General features: G+C 44.8%; 1 protein-coding gene across 1 annotated transcript in view; it reads left to right on the top strand.

Annotated features, from left to right (window-relative positions):
* ITIH5 (inter-alpha-trypsin inhibitor heavy chain 5) overlaps positions 1 to 20,289 on the top strand; it is a 46,916-nt gene extending 26,627 nt beyond the window's left edge. Inside the window, exons 8-14 of the mRNA XM_027739953.2 lie at positions 7,523 to 7,694; positions 10,141 to 10,450; positions 12,770 to 13,323; positions 13,679 to 13,744; positions 14,805 to 14,921; positions 16,203 to 16,580; positions 17,588 to 20,289. Coding sequence (XP_027595754.1) covers positions 7,523 to 7,694; positions 10,141 to 10,450; positions 12,770 to 13,323; positions 13,679 to 13,744; positions 14,805 to 14,921; positions 16,203 to 16,580; positions 17,588 to 17,886 — 1,896 coding nt within the window. The 3' untranslated portion in view covers positions 17,887 to 20,289. The remainder of the gene's footprint in view (positions 1 to 7,522; positions 7,695 to 10,140; positions 10,451 to 12,769; positions 13,324 to 13,678; positions 13,745 to 14,804; positions 14,922 to 16,202; positions 16,581 to 17,587) is intronic.
* Positions 20,290 to 22,335: the final 2,046 nt, after the last annotated feature.

Raw genomic sequence — 22,335 nt, 5'->3', positions numbered from 1 at the left:
CTTTCAGTTTAGAGTCATTCTCCTTTGTCCCATTACCAGGATGCTCTTGTAAAAGTAGGGGATAAAAAGCTTCCAACCTGGCAGGCTTTTGGCTGTTGAGACACCCACTCTGTGAGAGTGAGTATGTGATGAGGAATGGAGGATAATCAATGTAAAGGGCACAGTGACCTGTGTCTCAGCTCATTTCCTGCTGTGTAACACAGCAGCCAGTGATTGCTGAAACTGAGGGGATGTGCTGTGGGCAGCTCTTGGGCATGTCAACTCTTCCCAGCACTGTGTTGGGGCTGATTTGTGTGACAGAGAATGAAACTCCCCAGTTGCTGGAACAGTTTCTGTGCCCTGGGACTAACTCCATCTTCTGAGGATGGGCAGAGGGAGAGATGTCAAGCTCTGCATTGAGGGCACGGGGCACTTTTCCCTTGGTGCCGACCTTCTTGCTGCCAGCTCCATGGAAATTTTTTGTCATGCTGATGGGGTGGGGGTTTGAGTGTCCGACTGGCATAATATGGGATCTGATTCCACTTAAAAGCACAGCACAAGACAAGAATGTGGCCTTCAGACACTGCTGTGTCAGGCTGGCTGTCTGCCTGGGCAGCCCCATTGTTTCCAGTGGGGTTATTTCAGTGTAGCACTCTGGGACAGCCCTTAGGCTTTTCCCTTTGACTTATTTAGTGTACAGCAATGTTTACTGCTCCAGCTGTAATCCATACTGCACTGCTGATAGGGATTTGAAGTAACAATGTTTTTTGCTGATTAGAACATACCTCATTAAATCTTTGTGTAGGCATTTATTTTATATAACACTCAGTGCTGCAGTGAGATTGCAAAGACTGAGCATCTACTCTGCCCCAGGCTTGTGGAACTCTGGTTTCTGAGAAATCAGATCAACTTTTGATCATCAGATCAGTTTTTCATGTATTATCCTCACCCTGCTGTTAGGTGCTAGAGAAGTGAGTTACCCCAGCTGATCACACCCTTAAAGACACTTCTATGTTCCACTGAGCAGAAACTCAGTGCTTAAGTGTTCTGGACAAATGTGGAGCTGTTTTACTCAATGTTAAGTGGAAAATCTCTTTCAGAAAAGGCAATAGAAACATTCTTCTAAATGATGGAGTATTTCTTTTGCAGACTGGGAAACTACAAAGCAACTTTTCCCAAGGCCATATAGGGAATCAGCAATGTTCAGGTTATTAGCAAGGGATCTGTGATGTTCAGGCATGAGAGACTGGGCCATGGACTGGAGACAGATCTTTATTGTCCAGAGCTCTACATTCAAGCTTTCTCCCATCACAGGCCAGTTTCAGTGTAAAACAAAATGCTTGTTGTCCAGAATTGCAAAGGAGTTTTCCTTGGTTACGCTATTTGTGTCTTCCAGGGAGAAAGCACAAAGATACATTGACAGGGAGAGGGGTAGTTGCAGTTCCCTGAACTGCACAACCTTCCCTGCAGAGGAAGAAAGGGCAAACTGTCCTCTCTGAGAGGGGGATGAGGGAAGGTAAAACAATCCAAGGACACACTTCTGCGTTACACCCTCTTTTGGGTACAAAAGTCTCTGTTACTGGCAACTGACATGTGACCTGCATCGTGTGGGCAGAGAGGAAAGTGGGACATAGAGGAAAGCAAAACTCACACAATGTGGCTTCAAACCTCAGGAGGAATGACACTGCTCAAACCTTTGCTCTCTCTGTACCTTGGCTGCTCCCTGTAACATGGCACTGGTGCTCCCACTGCCTTCCCCTCGGCTCTGGACCCAAACCAAATCTACAGCAGTACCTAGTCTGACCATGGCAGCACCATTTCAGGTGTGACTGTGATACCTGCCTTTCCTTAAGCCACAATACTACTCCCTCTGACATACCAGGGGAAGATTTGATGAAATATGGCTGTTGTAGCTTAGATAAAAACAGCTCTGGACCTCTATCAGATACCTGTGCATGTTCGGAAAGGGAAAGATATGAACCAAAACACAAAGGATCTTGAAGGGGAGGAAGGAGGTCTTCTATTTTTTTCTCCCTGTGCTTCCTTGCAGTGTTTTGCCAAGCAATATAATCACTTGTACTCTTCTCCTTCTTGCTGTAGGAGATCCTGTTTCTGAGCCCTTCCCTGCACTGTTGCACTCTCAGACAAGTAACTGGACAGATCTATGAATTCCTAATTCCCTTTGAGCTTACGTCTTGTGCCTTAGCTCCTTTCTTGTCAAATATGGTCTCCCACAGAGGATCTGGAAGCACAAAGAAAAGGCTGCTGAAATTTGTCCTCTTGTTGTGGGATCATTCAGCGTACGGATGCAGGAGGTCCCAGGTCTGCTACCTGCAGGCTGTGCTCAAGCATCTCTTTGAGTCGATGGGTACTGTTTTCCAAAGGCTATGGCTGGGAATGCTTTCCTCTCTGCTGGCCATGCTCTTTAGGCTGGCTGATCTCAAGCCCTCGTGGCTCCCTGGTGCTGGCTGAAGCTGGAAAGGGCTGTGCCACTGGTGCTGATGTCTCTCTACCCAGCTGTTGCGAGGGCGGATGGATGAAGCACTCACAAGTGCTCCCAGGCAATGGAAAGTGTGAATATGTGGGCCTGGGATATGCATTTTAATGAGGTGTTTGAATCCTCCCCTTGCTTCGTAGCAGGGCCAATGTCTGGCAGTGCCACAGCCTCTAACAACCACATATTGTCTCCCTTTGAGCTGCACAGCTTTCAGGGTATCCAGGCTTCACCCTCACCCTGCTCCCCAAACAAACAAGAGACTGTGAGAGAAATGTCACCAGGACTCAGATTCCTCCTAAAAGGTGCCCAGACGGTCTGACATCATCCCAGATGTCTCTGAGGCAGATCTTTGACTCAAAAAAGGGCTGAAGGCTCTCAGCTCTCCCATGGTAGTGTGTAACTTCTCGTGCTTTCTGTTCAAGCAAAGTGAGGTCTGTCAGAGCTAACTCCAAGGGCCAGGTACAAATGCGACAAATCACAGACAAACCAGAGTGTAGCTGAGGGAGTTCTGCTCTTCCTGCTCTTGATGAGGGTTGTACAATCCCAAATCTTCTTGGCTGTGATGCAGAAAAGCAGCAGTTGTGTTCCATGTCCAGGTGTTGGTGTGGAGGTGACAACAAAGCCCATCGTGGTGACTGGGAGCTGGCTTGTCTCTGACCTTGTAGGCTTGAATAGACACTGTTTGCACATCAGTTGTTTAGGTAGTGTGAGCTGATCTTCAGCTTCTCTTCATCCATGAAGCACAGACATGAACTGTGATCATCACCTGTCCCCAGGGGCAGGTTGTTCTGCTCCAGGTTTTGGGATGATATTTTGTAGCCCTGGAGGTGGTTGTTTCTCTCCCTAGATCCCAGCCGAGCTGACAGCTCATTCACCAGCCTGGTTTCTCAGCTCAAATGCAGCGGCAACTCAGTCTCCACCTCTTAACTCAATTTCATCCGTGCTAATTTGAGGGAAACACAGGAATCTTGCCCCATCAAGTCATCCTCTTTTAAATCCTCATTTAAAACTTGACTCTGACTGCTACAAACCATCCCCAACTGGCAAAAATGGATTTTTTATTCAGCAGTTCTGTATTGTTACTTCTTACCATCTTCTTTTTTAATCCTTGCTCCACCCTGCAGGCAAACTCCTTTGGAGAAGTATTTCCCCTTGCAGCACCTGGCACAAGGGCACTAGACCCCTAAACTTGTTTTCCTCAGCGTACTTGGGTTAGATCTGTACCCAGCTTATCTCCAAAATGAACCAGTGTCATATGCACAGCCGTGGAGGAACAACCTGGCCCACAGCAGGGAAGAAATGGTTAATTTTCTGCTTCTTTGACAGGAGTTTCAGTGGGATGACTCACTGGGGCCAGGGGGGAGTGGAAGTGCAAGGACCCCATCGTCAGCGGAGTAGCTTGGGAATCCCACAGCAGCCTCAGCCCTTGCCTCCTCAGAGCCAGGAGAAATTCCAGCTGTGGCCTTACAAGGCCAGAACGAGAAACCTGCTGCTGTGTCCTGACTGGAGCTGCTGCCAGGCACACTCTGCACGAAGAGCTTTGCAAATCCTAGGCTGGGGTCTGGTGGAGGCAGGAGGAGAGGGCTGGACACTGCAATCAGTCATGGCTGCAAACTTAAGGATTTCAAGCAGTGCACTTTTACCAAGATATTCTCCTTATTAAAAGTCAATTTTGCCTGCCAGCTCCTGAATCATATCCAGCACTCCCAAGGGAAGTCACGTCTCTCTCATAAACCATCTGTGGGTGAGCAATATTGGTAGCAAAGTGTGATGTTACCACCCTGTGAGGACTGCAGTCTTTAGGATATACCTGGGAGTCCTTAAGGGCTGGGAGGAGAGAGGGAAACAGGAGGAGCCAGGGAATTCAAAGCACTCTGAGACAGCTGGCAAGCCAGTTCAGCTCCTTTTGGGTCCAGTGAGCAATATAATGCTCAGAAGTGGGCAGGATTAGGTCTTGAGACGAGTCCCACCTTCTCTGTGTTGAGCCACTCAGGTTCTTGGAGGCAATGCTGGGAGATCAACACTTCCAGACAGTGACTCAGCCCATCCTAAAACCTGTCCAAAACAGATGGGATGGATTATTCCCTGGAGGTGAATTCCCCTGCCTACAGCAGGATTAGATGTGATGCCCAGCTTTCTGATGGCTGAGTTGGGAAAGCTGAATCCCACCCTTTATTTTTACTGGGGATGAAGTAAAAACTACAGAAGAATGAACCATATGGCCTCCCTCACTCTGTTTGCTTTGGAGCAAAACCATGTGTGCACACACATACTTGTACATATGTTTGTGTGTATATTACATAAATTTAAAGATTTTTTTATTGAAGTTGCTGAGGCAAGCAGAGGATAGAGATGCCAGAATCCAGGCTGTCAGTGCATGTCCATTGAAATATGACAGAAGTTTTTCCAGGGAAAAACTGACACAAACTCTATGGAGGTGACTTAACTGTGACAAAAATGAGACGAAAAGGAAAGAGAGAATGAAAGAAGGGGAGAGAGAGGTGGTCCCAGCCCCACATTTGGCCCCTGTATGAGGGTATGTGGAAGTGCTGGGGTTTCTAGGAATGTCTGCTACAGTTCCCTCCTGATCCTGTTTGCAATTCTAGCTTGGATGCTGTGTACATCAAACTATGCTGCTGCTCTGTGTTGTTTCACCATTTCTTTTCATTTTCTTTTGGCTGAACACAGGCAAGCATGTCAAAAGGAATTTGTGAGTACCAGGGACGTGAGATGCAGCCTCTCTGCAAGTAGGCCAAAGCAAGATTATTTTTCTTCTTGCCTTGTTCTCATAAACAGCAGAGCTTTTTGGGCTCAATAAATCCCTTTGAGAAAAGTGCAATTTGACAGAATTGCAAAAAAAGCAGAAAAGAGGGTTTTTGTAATGGGAAAGGTCAAGCAGTGTTAATTAGAATCAGAGCTGTAATATAGATAATGAGATTTGGGGGGTTTTCTTCTAAATCATTGCTTCCAAGCACCTCTGTTTCTCTCCTTTACCTCCCTTGGTGGGAGAAGAGGGGGGGTGTTGTACGTAGGGAGCTGTTGTGGTCTCATTGTTCCTTGCTTTAATGCCCTGCCCAAATTTCCTTCAGCAGAAGTTGGCATGGAGGCCTGATCATACTCACACAGGATAGAAGGTTCTCCATTTTCACCTTCTGCTTTAATCCATTTTTTGAGGGACAAATGCATGGCCTAAACTTGTTATCATGGAATAAATCCAAGAGTCCTTTCCTCCACTGTGTGATTGCTGCTTTGCCTTTCTACGCATGTATGAGGTGGTTTGGCTGACTGCACTGAGAGCTGGAAACCCCAAGTTTTGGAAAGCCCTCAATTTTTGACCTTGACACAATTACTAAAGTAATATGTGCCTTGCTTTTTCTCTTTGTAAAATGGGACTGTGAGTGTTTGAAGGTCCCTCTGAAAGGTGATGTTTGTGTATTATCTGATGCATTTTTACAACACAAAGGCTGTTTTAAGAGAGGAGGTGAGAGGGCATAAAACTTTCCCTTCTTTTTCAAATAACTGCTATTTAGCTCATCTTAGCCAGCTCTCCCTGGACTGTTAGACTGGAGACAGCACCCATTTTTGGGGCAGGTATTCATCTTTGTGAAGGTTTGTTTGGTGCACCTCATGATGTGAATCTAGTGGGCTTTTCTCCTTCTCTTTGAAGGAGCCACTTCCACCAGCATTTGCTTTAGTATCCTGATCTGTGAAAGGGCAGTGGGACGTGGAGGGATGTTCCAGCTAAGCAAATGGAGGGATGAATCCTTAGATCCCTACGGAGGAAAATGGTTTGTACAGAGGACAGAAACAGGCAGGGAGGGACTCCAGACCTGGCTCCAGAATGTTTGAAGCTATGGGAAATATTCCCCTTAACTTCAGAGGGACTGGAATCCAAGTCACCAGCTGTGAGGATTAGGTTTGTTTGCAGTTGCATCATTGCATCATCATCTTCCATGCAGAATCCAGAGGGATGCTGATGACACAGCCTGATTGGACCTTTGAGTTCCTTTCCAAACTGTCTTTACATAGAAACATCAGGCTTAGAAATATCTGATTTCCAGCACTGCTGATTAGTTTTCTATTTTTTCTGGACAAGCCCTTCACATATTTTCCTGACAGGCATGAGAGAAAACTTTAAATGCTGGTGAGCCCACCATATTATTTCCTGCAGAGCTTTCCTTGGAATTCAAAAGGCTTAATGGTGGCCAAGAAGGGGCTGAGCCGAGAATCTGCTGATCCCTCTACTTACAGATATTGCCTCATATGCCTCCCATGTGTTTTGCATCCAAATATAGGGCATGTTTGCATGGACAGAGACTGCTTTTGGGCATCTTCTCTCAGTCTTACTAAGCTGAGGTCTGTCTCCATGTGAACACAGCTGCATGGCTGCTGAATCAGAGCTGGTTACACTGGGGAGAACTGGAGAACTCTGCACTTTTCCTCTTGGCTTAGGTAGAATCTGCAATGCCTAGTCAGGGCTTCTTTTTCTATCTAATTCATCTGAATATATTACCTTAAACATTTATTAATTGCTGAAACTATTTATTAGAGTACGTATATAGCGATCAGTACCCTAATTATGAACAGAGCATGTACATCCTTGACATATTTAGAGATATTTCAACTTATAAGCAACCTGTTTTAACTATATGCCACTTGCAGCTTACTGCAACTCTAGAGGACTTTAGACAAGCTCTAAGGAGTTTTTGTTATTAGTCATTATCCCTTAATACAGAACGTGGTTGTCCCAGTCACTGGGAGCTTTTATCCTAATTGTCATGAGTGATTTTAAAGCTTAGTTAGGTCTAGATGTGCCTCACAGCTGTGCAAGACCTTTTGGGCAAGTGTTCTTTCATCTCATATTGGCCAAGCATCTGGCACCACAGATATCAGGCCTTGAGACAGGGAAGGACATCCCAGTTTCCTTCACCATTCAACTGGCAGCGTAGAAATATCTGTAAGTTCAGTAAACGTCTTAAAATTCACTTCCTGCCCACTAAAACACTGACAGTTGTGTCTACTGGTCTCTTTTCTTTCTCTTTCTAGACAAAAGAAGCTCTCTTCACAATCCTCCAGGACCTAAGGCCTGAAGACCACTTCAACATCATTGGCTTTTCCAACCGGATAAAGGTTTGGCAGCAGGACCGGCTGGTGCCGGTTACTCCAAACAACATCAGAGATGCCAAAAAGTACATTCATAACATGTCACCTACTGGAGGTAAGATCCAGATATGAACAGGATTAATGTTGTTATCCATTAGCTACAAGAGAACGGAGAGTGGTCAGTGTGGTCCTGTAGCATGGAGTAATAAACAGACATTGGGATTTAGGTCATAGGACAAGGGTGTCCCTTCTGCACCTCCACTCAGGGTTATGTGACAGAGGTTATGTGCTCTTTATTAATGCACATGGTGGGAAGGTTTCCTCAGATCTTGCCACTGCAGGGGTGTGGGACTAAATGACCTTCCAACCCAAATTATTCTATGATTCTATATACTTATTAAAGCCAAGTGGATTCCATTCTCTTTTTTTATCTGATGAGACCCTTGAATTGGGAAAGCTTCCAAGGTTATCTCTTGAGGACACAGGAAAAAAACCCCATATCCTGGTGAAGGATACACAGGGCCAGTACTTGTGCAGTTTCTGAAAGCCTGTGTAAAATCAGGCACACGGTTTTGTCAGGGCTGGAAACTCCCGGGACGGAGTACCCAGCAGGGACTGTGGAATTGCCTTCTGCAATACTTAGTGTCTCACCTAGTACTGTCCTCTTGTCTCTACCAAGGAGCAGCCAAAGTGACGTTTAAGAATTTCTTGTCCCATTTTGCTTGTGTCTTGTTGCCTGAGGGAAGAGGAGAAGATCCCAGAACAGTGGCAGAGTGCAGGCATGATTTTTAATTTGATTCCGAGGTCTCCTGCGAGGCTATGGACAGTAGCATAAAAAAACTATAATGAGGTTTGTAATCAAACAACCCTTCCCTGTGCCAGCAGTCCCACCTGGCTGGAGGTCAGGCAGGGCCTTCTGATGGCTGACCCTGAGCAGTGACCACTCCTAGCAAAGGAAACCCTCTGATGGAAAAACGTGGCAAACAGGATGGTTGGCCGTGCTGTTTGTGTTGTGAGAGGAAGAGTTTAGGAAGCGGTCGAGGGACCTGCCCAGTTAAACAATTACCAAGAGTGGGACTAAACTCAGAGAACAAAGCCTTTTACTCCTGAAGTGCCAAAAGAGCTGTGCAGGAACCAGCTGAGTTTGCCCACGAACCTGCCAGAGAACAAAAGTAAAGGGAAATGATTAACTCTGGTTCAACAGGAAGGTGCAGTGATTCTCCACCACAGGCCAGTGGTACTTTAGTTTTGGCTAACTCTGCATTTTCCCTATAAAGGTGCTGTTGCTCAGGTATCTCCCAGTGAACATGAACACACTTGAGCTCGCAGATCACACTCACACTGAACGTGGTGTGGTTACACTCCTGTGTACTTATATGCCAGAGAAATGGGGGGGGGAAATACTGCTGCTAAATACCTGATCATGTGGCAAAAGGCAGTTTTCAGTGCTTGACAGCTCTGTGATATGACTGAGTTTGAAATGACACTCTCTGCTACATGGAATGGTTTTGGTTTGGGGAAAAAATTCTTCCTGAAATTTTGGATCTGGATGGGGACTGAGCGAGTGTTAGGATACTCAGGTGCAGATTTTTGGTTCAAAACCATTTTGCAAAAGATGCAGTCAGGATTTTGAGGACTTTTCAGAAGTCTTTGCCCCTTTCCCGTTTCTGCAGTCACTGGGGCTGTGCACACTAAGATTCCAGGTATGTCTTGCATGGTCAGACCTGCTGGCATAGCCTTGCTAATAACCTTTCTAGATTTCCCCTTCTTGACTCCCAGGAGTCTGTTGTTTTTTGGCTTTTAATCCATTTCACCTGCAAAGCTCCCACAACCAATTGACTCGCACAAGAAATACATGGAGGAAAGGGATACTGTACTCATTTTTCTTGCTTTTTTTTGAATACACAGTAGGCTTGGATCATTTTCATGGCTATTCTTCTAATATACATCTGTTTCCTCATTTACTTTCTGTTTTGTCCCTCCCTCCCCACTTCAGGCAGCTCTATTCTCCGCTAGCCAGTTGTTTTGTGCAAACACACTCCTCAGCTAACCAAGCCATTTCTCTTTCCTTTAAACTTTGTATCCCCTGGGGTGCGAAGAACAAACCCAACCACTTTTTTTCCCGTTTGAAGGCATTTTCCCTGTCTCCAAATATTGTGCCCTTCAGACAAAGCAAGAAGAACTTGTTTTCCTAGTTCAGATGTCATCTGGGAGAATCCCATAATTAAGTTTAACCATATTTGTTTGTACCAGCCAGGCACGAGATGTGCTGTGACTCTGTTTACCATGGCTGGTTTCTGTACACTGAGCATTCAAGGATACAGTGATTTCACATGATGAATTGAAATTCATATTTCAATTCATAAGACCATAAACAGCTGTTCCAAACTGGTGCTGAGTAACAGAGCTGAGCTGAATTAAAGGGGTAGTGCAATCTCATGTGGAGAAGAGAAACATCCTGATGTACAGAGATGCTGTCACCACAATAAAGGGAGCTTAGGAAAATTATTCTCACCACTCTTAGAAGGAGAAATGACCTAAAAATTTTGGTGCCTTCCTAGGGACTAATATTAATGGAGCTCTCCAGACTGGTGCAAAGCTGCTCAATGACTACATTGCTCAGAACGACATCGATGCCAGGAGTGTCTCTCTGATCATCTTCCTCACGGATGGGAGGCCAACTGTTGGGGAAACACAGTCATCCAAAATCCTCAGCAACACCAAGGACGCCGTCCGTGATAGATTCTGCCTCTTCACCATCGGCATTGGCAACGACGTGGACCACAAGCTGCTGGAGAGGATGGCACTGGAGAACTGCGGAATGACGAGGCATTTCCAGGAGGATGAGGATGCAGCCAGCCACCTCAAAGGGTTTGTTGTGCTCTCTCTGAGCTTATATCTGCATTGAGTCCTCTGGCAAGGGTTTTGGGATGGAAAATCCCCTTAGGAGGCATAGCAAGAAATGAGAGTTTCCCTCAGGCTCAACTCTGTTAGGGAGAGGTTGATTATGCTCAGATAGTGAGGATGCCTACCGAGAAATTGTCTCCTTCCTAGCACATCCCCTCAGTTGTACTGGAGCTTCCCAGCCCCTGAGAACAAGGCATTTGTTTCCTTAATTCAGATCATTGTTTTGGGTATGTAAACCTGGAGAGACAAGAGGCATGAGGGCCAATTCTCCACAGGTAGATGGTTGGAGGAAAGGTTGCATTGCTCACTTCAAACTGACAACATAAACAGCATGAAGTGGATCAGGAATGAAGATCCCAACTTAGGGCAGAAAATTATTTATTTATTATTTGAAAATTATAACCTTTTACCCGAACTCCAAAATATTCAGCTTTGAACAACACATAAAGGTCATTCCTGGGATGATCATAAAGTCACTTAATTCCCTCATTCTTTATGACCCAACTCCTTCTAAGTTTCCTGTAATTCTCATTATCCAGCAGGACCAGAGATTGTGCTCCTCTTCTGTGATCAGGGAGCTGTAGTCCAAGGGGAGACCCCTGTGAGGAACAGCAGAAAGATACCTGAACCACAGCTCTGACTAAAATGTCAGGCAGTGTGTCAGCACTTCCAAACAAAAATGTTTGGCTTTCACTCCCAAACTGTTAGTGTTTTGAACTTCAGAAACCAAACCCAGACACAGAGCAGAGACCTCTGTCCTATCTTGTGCCTAATTCATCTGGAGCAATGAGACCACGCAGCTTCCACTAGAGCTTTGCTTTCTCTGGTGGTTATGTGTGGACAAGGGTTCGTTTTAAACCGAATTCTGTAGATCCATCTGCCACTCCAGCCATGTGATTTCCTCCTCAGAACATGTATTTTGGATAGCAAGTGGCATTCCCTGTCAAATAAAGGAGTTTCTGATTGACTGGGCTGCGGTAACCCAGCATAGAAGGTACTTGTTCAAACACTTCTATCTGATAAACAGCTCACTGTTTATTAAGCTCAGTGATGGCAGAGCCATTTGGCATCAGGTGCCAAGTTTATACATAAAAGCACAGTCACTGCTGGAGGCCAATTCAAACCTCTGTTGGAGGGAAAAGCTCCATGGGTGCCAACGTAATTTCTGATTTTTGTGGCCAGTGAATTGTATTTTTATACAGATACTTCCTTGAATTTTACTGTGAGACAGGTTGTATCTCTCCACCATTTGTTACAACCCGGAAGACACTTCTCAGAGAGTTCTCGGGTTTAATTCACTTGTGTTTTTAAATCTGGTGATGTCTCTGCATGAAAGACACCGAGTTCTCAGACAGACTTTAAAACAAAGTCAAGCAATTCAGGCTCTGGGTTCCCTTGGAGAGAGAATAAAGCACAAAGTGTGACTTTAGCTTCCAGACAATCTGTTTAACCAGATGTGTAAAATAAATGCAGCTTGAACTAAAAAAAGGGCCGAGGCCAATTCTTTGTTTATTTACCAAATTAAACTCAAATGACTTGCCAAGAGATGAGCAGTCTGGCGCTTAAATGGAAAATATGGCATTAGTGGGGTCTTCCAGAGATACAGAAGCTTTAGAGTCTCTCCAGCTTTGGGGGACTTAACATTTTGGTCTTACAGTTTCTGGCTCTGGCATACCAAACATAATATCACTAAAAAATTGTGGGTAACAGCATCTCTTCGAAGTGCATTTTTTAATAACTGGGGTGCTTTCTGTGAGCTTCATGAGCCAAGAAGTTACTTTCAATGGACAAGTCTTCTTAAGCAAACTGAAGTGGTCACAAATACCTCTGCAGAGACCTGGAATCATAGTGGAAGGGAAGTGACTGCCAGGCCATGCTGAGATCCTTCTGAGCATACTTAGGAGATTTTGTTTAGATGCCTAAGGAACACTGAAAACTAAAATGAGGCGGAGAATAATTTTATTTGAAAGGAACCTCTGGATATCCTGTAATCCAACCTCCTGCTCAGAGAAGAGCTAACTTCAAATTTAGGTGAGGTTTCTGAGGTCTCTCTCCACTCAGACAAAGATTTTTGAAAATCTCTAAGGGTGGAGACTCCCCTGTTTCTCTGGGCCCAGTTACAGTGGATGTGATAGTTAAATTTGATGTCTGGTAGCTCTAACTGCCCCTGAGTGTCTTAGGAGCCATAGTAGATAACCTGACAGCATCCTTGGCCATGTACAGGAGTGTGTTTATACACTTGGATGAATGGTACTGACAGTGAGAAATGTGTCTTGGTTTAAGGTTCTATGACGAAATAGGAACACCTCTCCTCTCTGACATCCGTGTTGATTACCCTGAAGATGATGTGGAGCAGGTCACCCAGAACTTCTTCCCCAACTACTTCAATGGCTCTGAGATTATAATCGCCGGCAAACTCATCAACCGCACCTCAGACAAGCTCCACGTGCAGGTGACTGCCAGCAACTCCAAGAAGTACATCCTCCTCAAAACAGACGTGGCCATTGACCTGCCGAGCAGGAATGACATCAGAGGTGTCCCCGGCCTGGAAGATGGCAAGGGTGACAAAAATTACATCGAGAGGGCGTGGAGTTACCTCACCATCAAGGAATTGCTTAACTCGCGGTTGAAGAGTGATGACAGTCAGGAAAAAGACCATTTGATGGAGAAAGCCAAATCCCTGGCCCTGGCTTACAATTTTGTTACTCCCTTCACCGTGCTGAAGATGAGAGAGGCTGGACTCCATTCAGAACCACCTCAGGAGGAGTTTATCAGGCCTTCTACTGATGGAATCGGGGAGAAGCTGCAGAGCTTGCAGGGACACAGAGCACCACCAGGTACGAGAGAAAAATACCCTTGTGCTGGTAAGAAATCTTTTTGCATAGGCGATGTCTCATGGCTGACTTTGGCACAGGGATGATCCTCGCCAATGAACTGAGGGGTAAAGCTGAGATTTTCATATCAATTTTGCTAATTGTGAGCTGGGTAAACTTAAGTAAACCTTTTAGGCACCTGACTCACCCCCTTGAAGCACTTGCTGCTCTAGAAACTATTGAAGAAAAATTGGTGTTCTAAATGAAGCTTAAATGCCCCATAATGTCCCTGATTTAATATTTTGAAAACACTTTTATACTATGACTCCTTTTGCTGCTGAAAAAATAATCATAACAGCCTTCCTTCCCCCACTTCTAGGTATACGCAGAGAGCAAGATAAACAAGTACAAGATAAACAAAGAATTAAAATTTCCAAAACTTCAGGTCAGTGCTTGTTTCTATGCCTTTAATAGTGCAAAATAATAGTGGTCGACTTACGGAAACCTCAGATGCATGTCACTGTAGCATAACCATCCCAAGGAACAGCCAAAATCCTGTTTGCTAGACCAACAGGGAAGGGAGGAAAATGAAAACAAAAACAAAATACAGAGAGGATCAGTAATGAGAAGGAGACCGAACAAACATAGCAAGGCAGATGATCTGCAACAACTGATCCTCATGTCTGAGATTTCTGTAGATTAGGGGAGAACAGGAAACACATTCCCTTTGTACTAGATCTAGTCAAAAACATTTTATAAAGTAATGTTGCTGAGACATAAAAAATGTTGCTGAAGGGGGAAAAAAAAGAATATCCTATAGTATATTATTATTTTCCTCTTGGTTCTGCACCTCTACTTTACATTCTTTTCATACATTAAACATTGAAGAAGAAGTCCAGATCAAGAATTTTTACTTGAATTTCACTTGATAAGGTCAAGTTTAGTTTAAAAAATAAGGTTTTTGTCTTGCTTTATTAATGACACCTATATGGTAGTTGATGAGGGGTGAAGGATTGTTGAAAAATTACGATTGTGGGATCAATATCTGCTGTCAACTGCTCTAATCTGATATTGAGGGCTGGGAGGGTTCAGTGTGAGGTGCACCCATCAGTCTTCAGTTAGAAAATTTTCATGCTGTGAGGGATGTAGCCTGCCAAGAAAACACAGAGAAGAGGAGTTAAAAACACCTGCATGATAACTCCCATAAATCACTGAAATTATATTCCAGGAAGAAAGTATGCTGATTTTCATCCAGATTGTTTTGGGGTTTGAGTTTTCATTTAAAAACCAACCTCTTCTGTGAGAAACAAAACAAAACAATCTTTGGGAACAACAAAGCGAAACTTGGCATTTCCTGGCAAACTCCATCTGACCCTCTAAAAACAACAAACCAGGAGGTCTTGGAAAAAAACAGGGACAAACACACTTGAAAAAGCAGTCTTGTTACGATCTTGGATGTTGCAGTTCTGTGTAAGCCTCTCACATTTTTTCCATGTCTTTCTCAGCGGATGGAGACCCTCACTTTGTCATTGACTTTCCCTCCAGCAAGTTCTCTGTCTGCTTCAATATTGACGGAGAACCAGGGGACATTCTCCGGCTGGTCTCTGATCACAAGGAATCTGGTAAGCAGCCAAGTCCAGCAGTTGCTTGTAGGGGAAACCTGAAGTGCAAGGCCAGCTCTCCAGCAGTAAGACTAAGCACCAAGGTGCTTCACGGGCAAGAAAGGGACAGGAAATCAGGAAAAGTGTCTTTGGTGCAATTTCATCAGTCCTCTAGTTACAAAGTCACAACACGCAAATAAAAGACTTGGATTCACCAAAATTGCTCTGTTATTGAAAGTTTGCTCTTTACAGTACTGCTTGGTGTAGGACAGAGCAAAGTACCTGAACAGACTCACCGAGCACCGAGGCTACTTCAGTAAAGAAATGACCAAACTGGTTACTGAGTCATGACAGCCTCAAGAAAACCCACATGATTCAGGATCTGCTTTGCCCAAGCCAGTCTGATCCTCAGGGGCCCAAATTGTGGTCTGATCCGATCTGGAATTCTAAGCAGGGCAGCTAATAATCAGATTATGTCCTGAGCAGGGCAACAGTGGGAGAAAGGAGTGTCAAAACCAGAGACAATTCACAGACTGGTTTTACAAAACACCACAACAAAGTTATAAGAATTCTGTTCTGTGTGGCAATGGTCTAACCTCCATATTTCTGTGTCCAGGCCTGCCTTAGTGAGCAAGATCCAGTTCTTGGCAATGTTTCCCTTCATCTTCTTTCACAGATTGTTTATGCTACTGCTTGAATGCTTCTGTGGCTCAAATGCAGAATGATCTTGAGGAAAACAGACTCTGTAGCACTTGCGAGTTGAGTCTTTAAAGATAGAAATGAGAGATCCCACCAGGAATGAGGGGATGTGGAGATATCTCAGTGTTGATGGGTTGGGTCTGGCTTGGGTTAGCAACAAGCCTCCTCCTTTATTGTTACTGTCCAGTAGCTGTTCAGAGGCCTGTGGGAAGTGAGACACTATCTGATGGACAGCAAATCAAAAAAATCATGGTTGGGAATCTTCCTGTGGACATCAAGGCTTTATTTGACTCTGTGGCATCTGCACCTTGGATCACTCAAGAGTGGTTCTTCTGGTAGCACTGTGTACACTGTGTTAGGATTAATGGGCCTGGGGGCACCTGTTTCCAGGCAAGGCCAGTATTTCTGAGCTTGGGTAAATTCACGTGCTCTGTATGTGGTAATAATTTTATAACAGACTGGTTATGCTCTTCTGAATACTGGTAAGTGAAATAACTGAGCACGAGGTGGTGAATCTGCATGTTCTTGGTCTCAGGGCTTTTGTTTTGAGATATCAGACCTATTTTGGTTCCAGCTTTCATTTATTGATTGTTTTCCTGCAAGGTGTCACTGTGAATGGGCAACTGATTGGAGCTCCTGCACCACCCAATGGCCACAAGAAGCATCGGACTTACTTCAGCACCATCACCATCCTCAGCAACAAGCCAGAGAGATCCTACCTGGAGATCACACCCAGAAGGATCATCCTGGATGACGGGGAAAGGCTTGTCCTGTCCTGTGGTCGGAGTGCTGTTGTGAGAAGCAGGAGCCTCGAGGTGTCCATCTCTGCCAACTCCAACGTCACCGTGACGATACGAGACACCATCAGCTTCGTCATCCTCATCCACCGCTACAAAAAGCCGGCCCCGTATCAGAGGAACCACCTGGGGTTCTACATCTCCAACAGCAAAGGCCTCTCTTCTGACTCCCACGGGCTACTGGGTAGGTAACAGGTTCTCAGGTTCAGAGCTGTAAACCAGACAAAAATGGTCCTTCCAAAGAGAGACAGAGGGTAAGGAACAAGGTGAACAAGGTGGGGATTAAGTTCCCAGGTGAGACTTTTACATCCACTCTCAAACAGCTTCTCTATTTTAGTATCCCCAGCTCTTCTCCCCATCTTTTCCTGTATGATCTATCTCCCACTATCTAGCTATATGGCTGTGCCTGTTTTTTACTTTTCTACTCTTTTTATGATTGTTTGATACAGCTACTCTTAGAACACACATGCTTGATGCTCCCGGTACAGAGACAGAAACCAAATATTCCGGAACAACTTCTTGTAGCCCCTTTCTTTCAAACATAAGGGAAATAAGAACCATCCCTACATTTTGAAGGAACTAGGCTTTAGGTAGGCTCAGAGAATGACCAGATGGTTGGGTTCTTTCAGCCAACAAGATGTACTGATATTTATGGTCACGTACAGGCCCAGAACTCCAAGACTGATGCCACAGTTTCTGTGCCTCTCAGGTCCCCCCAGGTTAAGCGGGAGATGATCCCTCAGGAGTGAGGTTTTGGATTCAGGCCACTTTCATGCACAAATCTCTAAATCCACACTCTTGTTTGGCCTAAAAGAGCTTGCTCCCAAGAAGGCAAGGGAAGAGAAGCTGGAGCTTCAGGCCTAGATATTCCTGCTTGCTGATGGGCACTGCATGGGTTATTAACCTCTAGCAACCATGTCCCACAGAAGGGCACTTACTACTAGCAGCTAAAAAAGCTCTTTAGCTCAGGCAATGTACCAGTGAAAAAAAAAGGGGTTTATTCTAACCTCTACACTTGTGGGATTTAGAAAAGAATCACAGGACCTAGATTCATCCTGCTGTTGCAGAGAAGCCCTTTAGAACCCCATTTGCTGAGAACCCTCAAACACAGCCTACTGAAAAAACAAACCACCAAACCACAACAGGCACAAATCAGCCAGTCATGGACTCTTATTTTATCTTGCCTTGCAGGTCAGTTCTTGAACCACGAAGTTAAACTTCTTCAGGAATCTCTAAACGCAAGTCATCAGCAGGTTGGTCAGAATCACACTGAAGCGTTAAAGCCAAATCTTACAAATACCCTGAAGGTGAAGGGACGGCTCATTCCTGTGGTGTGGAAGCAGAGGAGGATCTACAATGGCCAGCAGGAGGTTGAATGCTGGTTTGCCAAAAACAATGCGGAAAAACTGATTGATGGGAGCTATAAGGACTATTTGGCTTCTCACCCTTTCGACACAGGGACCAGCTTTGGGACAACTAACAGCCTTTAAGACCAGTCCTAACAATGCATTGCAGCAGGATATGTGACAGCAGGTCCCTTCTGATGCCTCTACTAGGCCACTTAATGAATATTTCTTTACTTTTTGGTGCCAAAGAAACTAAGGACTTTGCCTTTGGAAATCAGCTGTCTCTTTTTCATGCTAGATGAACACTGTTCATCAAATTCCTGAAGAACAAGGAGGCTGGGGGGGAGGGTTGAGGACATGGTTAAAGGCACGACTGGTGATCTCCCAGTGGGAAGGGAGGGAGAAATGGGCCAGCACTCATATTGGACAGAGCAGAGAGCTGCTGACCTTTGAGTAAACCCATGCAGGGATCTGTGCAATTCACCCAAGAGGCTGGTGAGTCACCCCATGAGAGGCAGAGGTCATACAGCACAGTGCCTTTTGAGGTGATCTGCTTTGCACAGAAGTGACTTGGAGCACCTGCTCCAAACTTGGTCCATGGGGAAAGAAGAGAGAGAGAGAAGAGGTGGGTGGATATTCATCTGCAGTGACTCCCTAGCATCAAACAGGTAACAAAACCAAAGCCTTAAATCAACAGGCCACAGGAGGGTATTGCTTTCCTGGTTATTGAGAGGAGGTCTGGATTTATCACTGAGCATAAGTTTCCTTGAACCACTACAGACTCCTAAAACAGTGGTGAAAACCTTCATGTGGTTTATTGCTGTCTCAGGGCACAGCCTGAGTGCTTAAAAAGCACCTCCAGTCTTCAGCAGCAACAGGCTTCCATTCCATGGAGCAGCTAATTCAATGTAGTTCAATGTAATTCAGTTTAAACATCATTGCAGGATTAGTGATTTCTTGAGTCTTGACTCCCTCAGACAGAAACAAAGTTCCACCATGAGCTTCCAACAGACCTGCCACGTCCTTGAGCATCTCATCACTTCTGTTTAGCAAAGATTTAAATTCTCCAAGGGATGATGAACCAGAACACACAACAGCTTATGAGCCTACAAAGCAGCCTCTACAATTTAGACTAGATGTTTCTAGCTGCTTTTCTAATCAGGGAGGAAGTCTTTATTTATTCCAAATTGTAAAAAAAAATTTCATTCCTGGCTCCTTTCTCCTCCCTTACGCTGCAGGAATTTGCACACAGCAGGAATTTGGCAGCAGGAGGTTACAGAAGGGTCTGCCAGCCACCCCCACTGCAGGTGGTGCTGCTCTGCAAAGAAATCTCCAGACCCAAACTGCAAGGCTGTGGTCTATTTTAAAGTGAGGCATCACTGAGCAATGCTATAGATCAGTCACAGAGGCGTTCTAGTAGAGAACTTGTCCAAAGAGAACTTGACAACCACAAAGACATTTACATGGCAAGGCCAAACTGAGCTTATGTATGCTCTGCCTTTCCAGAACTGAAAGGAAGGAGGGAGGGTGTAGAAGCATCTCCAGAAATTAAATTATATCCATGTGTTAGGAGAAAACAGAGTTGCCAGAGACCTGCAGAAATAGATTCAATCTTGACTGATTTTTTTTGCATATTTAACAATTAAACCATAGTGTTGCTGTAGGAGATCCAGCTGCTGGGGGTGGGGTGGTGATTTTCCAGTTGCTTGAGCAACTAGTTAGTGCTACTAGACCGTGGCAGCAGAGCAGGTGGCAAGCATGGTTTCTTATTCACACCATGTCCTGCCTGGAAGAGGGAAACAGCCAAAAGCAACCAGCAAGATTTAATTGCACTCTGGAAGATCCTTACAGTACAAAACTCATGCCAAGGCTCGTAGTTTGGAACAAAACTTAAAGTAAAAAAACTACTGCTTTGGGCCCTGCTATTTTGAGAAACAGCTCTCCTGCAAGGGAGAACCGAAGGCAAGACCTTCAGCGCAGTCCTGAGTGTGGAATAATGAAAGATGTTTAATGCTCTGCAGTGGGCTCATGGGCCAGAAATGAGATGAGAAAGAACATCTGTGAAGTTGACTTTTCCACCCAAGAAGACAGCAGGAAGATCACCTACAGCCCATATCCAAACAACCTCCCATTCCACTGGCAGGGGAGAACAGGATAGTGGCAATGAATTTCTATACAGTCCAGGGTTCAGCAGGTGTCTTCATACTGTCCTTACTGAAAAGAGATTTCTTTGAAATCTTTCCTCTCCTCCCACATTTTGCTGTTCAGTCGTATTGCTAAGGGGAGCAGTTGGCTTGGGCTCTCCTCTCCTGTATATAGATATGTATATAATATATATACACACACACACACACTTATTGTTAATGATTCAGGTGCATCTTTACTCCTCCTCCTCCTCCTCCTGCCAAGGAAACATATTTCTTTCAGGGCCTGAAGATAACAATGATCAAGTCCAACTTCTCAGCAATATGAAGCACCTGGAGCAATATACTCAAGTTCTAATTAAGGCTCCAGTTATCCATTTCACAATAAATATTTTACAGTGAATGCTGCAGTGACGCTTTCATTTGGCAATGACAAAAGAATTCTGAAGCTGAGGTTATGTATGTTTTATGCTGCTGGACAAGCTCGTGTTTCCAGATGGCTGAAAGAATCACTCACAATAGATTGGGAGCCAAAGTAATTTCAATGGAAAATTAGAGGTCAATGATGTTTTTCAGCCTCCATATACTTGGCAGAAAGCAACAAGTGTGTTGGGTGAAGTAAAACAAGAATTTAACCACATAGACTGATCCAGTCTTTAAATACAGTAGCCTAGGACATGGGAAAACAGTTTGTGCTCCTGCTGCACATACAGACATGCATTTGTTCTCATCTCCAACAGTGTCACAGAGCACTTGGTTTTGCAGTGACACAGCCACAGATTGCACATTGCTCAGACAGCTCAGGAATGAGGCTGAGCAACCACTTTGCAGTGCAATGGAAACAACTGCACACCACCATTTCAGAGAAGGGAACAGGACTCCTGAACTTAGGGTTGCTGAAACAGCAGTGACTACACAATGCTTGAGAGGGACCACCTTTCCCATCTTCCTTGCTATTGCCTACTGTGAACTTTCTCAGGCAGCCTGAACTAAGATGAAGATCATGTCACTCACCTCTATTTTAGGACAAGGACTTGGCTGTGGCCAAATCTGCACCCTCCATGTGCTGCAGCATTGCACTGTGCAGCCCTATAGCAAGAACAAATCCCCAAATACCAGTACACCTCAAAACAGAGCAACTTTCAAATAGGGAAGCTGTTTTAATCTATTTCCAGTCAAGACCTGACACAGCACAGGACTTACTTCAGCCCTTAGCAGTGCAGAACTCCCCAGACAAGCAGAAGTTGCCCTGTGAAACCAATTTCACTAAGCAATATAAATGATCTATTCAGAGGGCTGTGTGCCATGTGTTCCAAAAACCTTTTGATGTGCCAGCAAAAGTAGGATTTTGACCCTTCATTAAGAAAGAAAAACAAAAAGAACTTAATTTCCAGAAAAACAGTATAAAGCTGCACAGCTGCAAGTGTAGCCAAGCGTGTCTAGTTCACTGAAGGGCATGCAAGGCTTTGATTTGCATCTAAGGCTTCTAAACTACTTTGAAGTTAAGGAAAAAAACCCAACAAACCAAACCCCAAAAAATCCCCACCAAATATCTTCACATGCTTGAGCTCAGCCTTTAAAAGTCTAAATCCGTCTAAGTTAGAAAACCCAAATCCTTTAATTTCTACTCCTTAATAAGGAGTGTTTTCTTGGGCAAATGCAAAGGAAGAAGAGAAAATAAAAGATCAATCCCACCCATCCCTTATGGGGACTGCCTTGCAATAAGCAAAGCTGTCTATGGCTCAACTAGGGATACCAGTTCAGTTCAGTGGATCCTGGGTCAGGTCCTGCTCCGAGGAATATCCACCCTTCGGACTCTGTGTGGGTCTCACCACAGCTGTGTATCTGCACCCAGCCTGGGGGTGGCTTATGCAGCTGCTCTGTGCTCACTCCCTCCCCAGGACAGCTGCAAAGTGTTTTGCATTTTTGTGTTTACAGACAAATACAGTACATTAACAGGAGAGGAAGGGCAAAGCTGTGCACTTCACACTTGAAACAAAAAGTGCCCGACCTGGGATGACCCAGGGTCTTCTCCTGCAGCAGTCCTATCCAAGGCCATTCCCTTACCTCCAGAAAATCAGGGCTGGCTAATGGGGCTTCAGTTAACAGTGCACATCCAGTTTGAATCGGGTCCTGCAGAGATTTCATATGTTTATTTTACACCAGGTAAAAAGGAGCCAACTTTCAGTAAACACTCACTTGTAAGGTGGCAACTGGGATCCACCTCCAGGTCTGTTGATGCACCAGGTCTTTCCACTGAAGCAGCTCATACAACTCATCCACAGAAACCAAGCACTGTGGCTCAGCTCTTCATCTGCAGCTTTACTAGGACAGCCCTGCTGCAGAAAGATAATCCTCCCTGGTCAGGAAAGATTTCAACAGCCCCCCCTTCCTCCCCTTCACAGCATTAGGGTTTTGCAGAGAATATTGAGCACATGAAGTAATTTCA

Source organism: Pipra filicauda, unplaced genomic scaffold (assembly GCF_003945595.2).
Source record: "Pipra filicauda isolate LSUMZ 115617 unplaced genomic scaffold, ASM394559v2 scaffold311_size1313980_pilon, whole genome shotgun sequence".
NCBI lineage: Eukaryota > Metazoa > Chordata > Aves > Passeriformes > Pipridae > Pipra > Pipra filicauda.
This window is presented reverse-complemented; position numbering and strand designations above follow the sequence as displayed.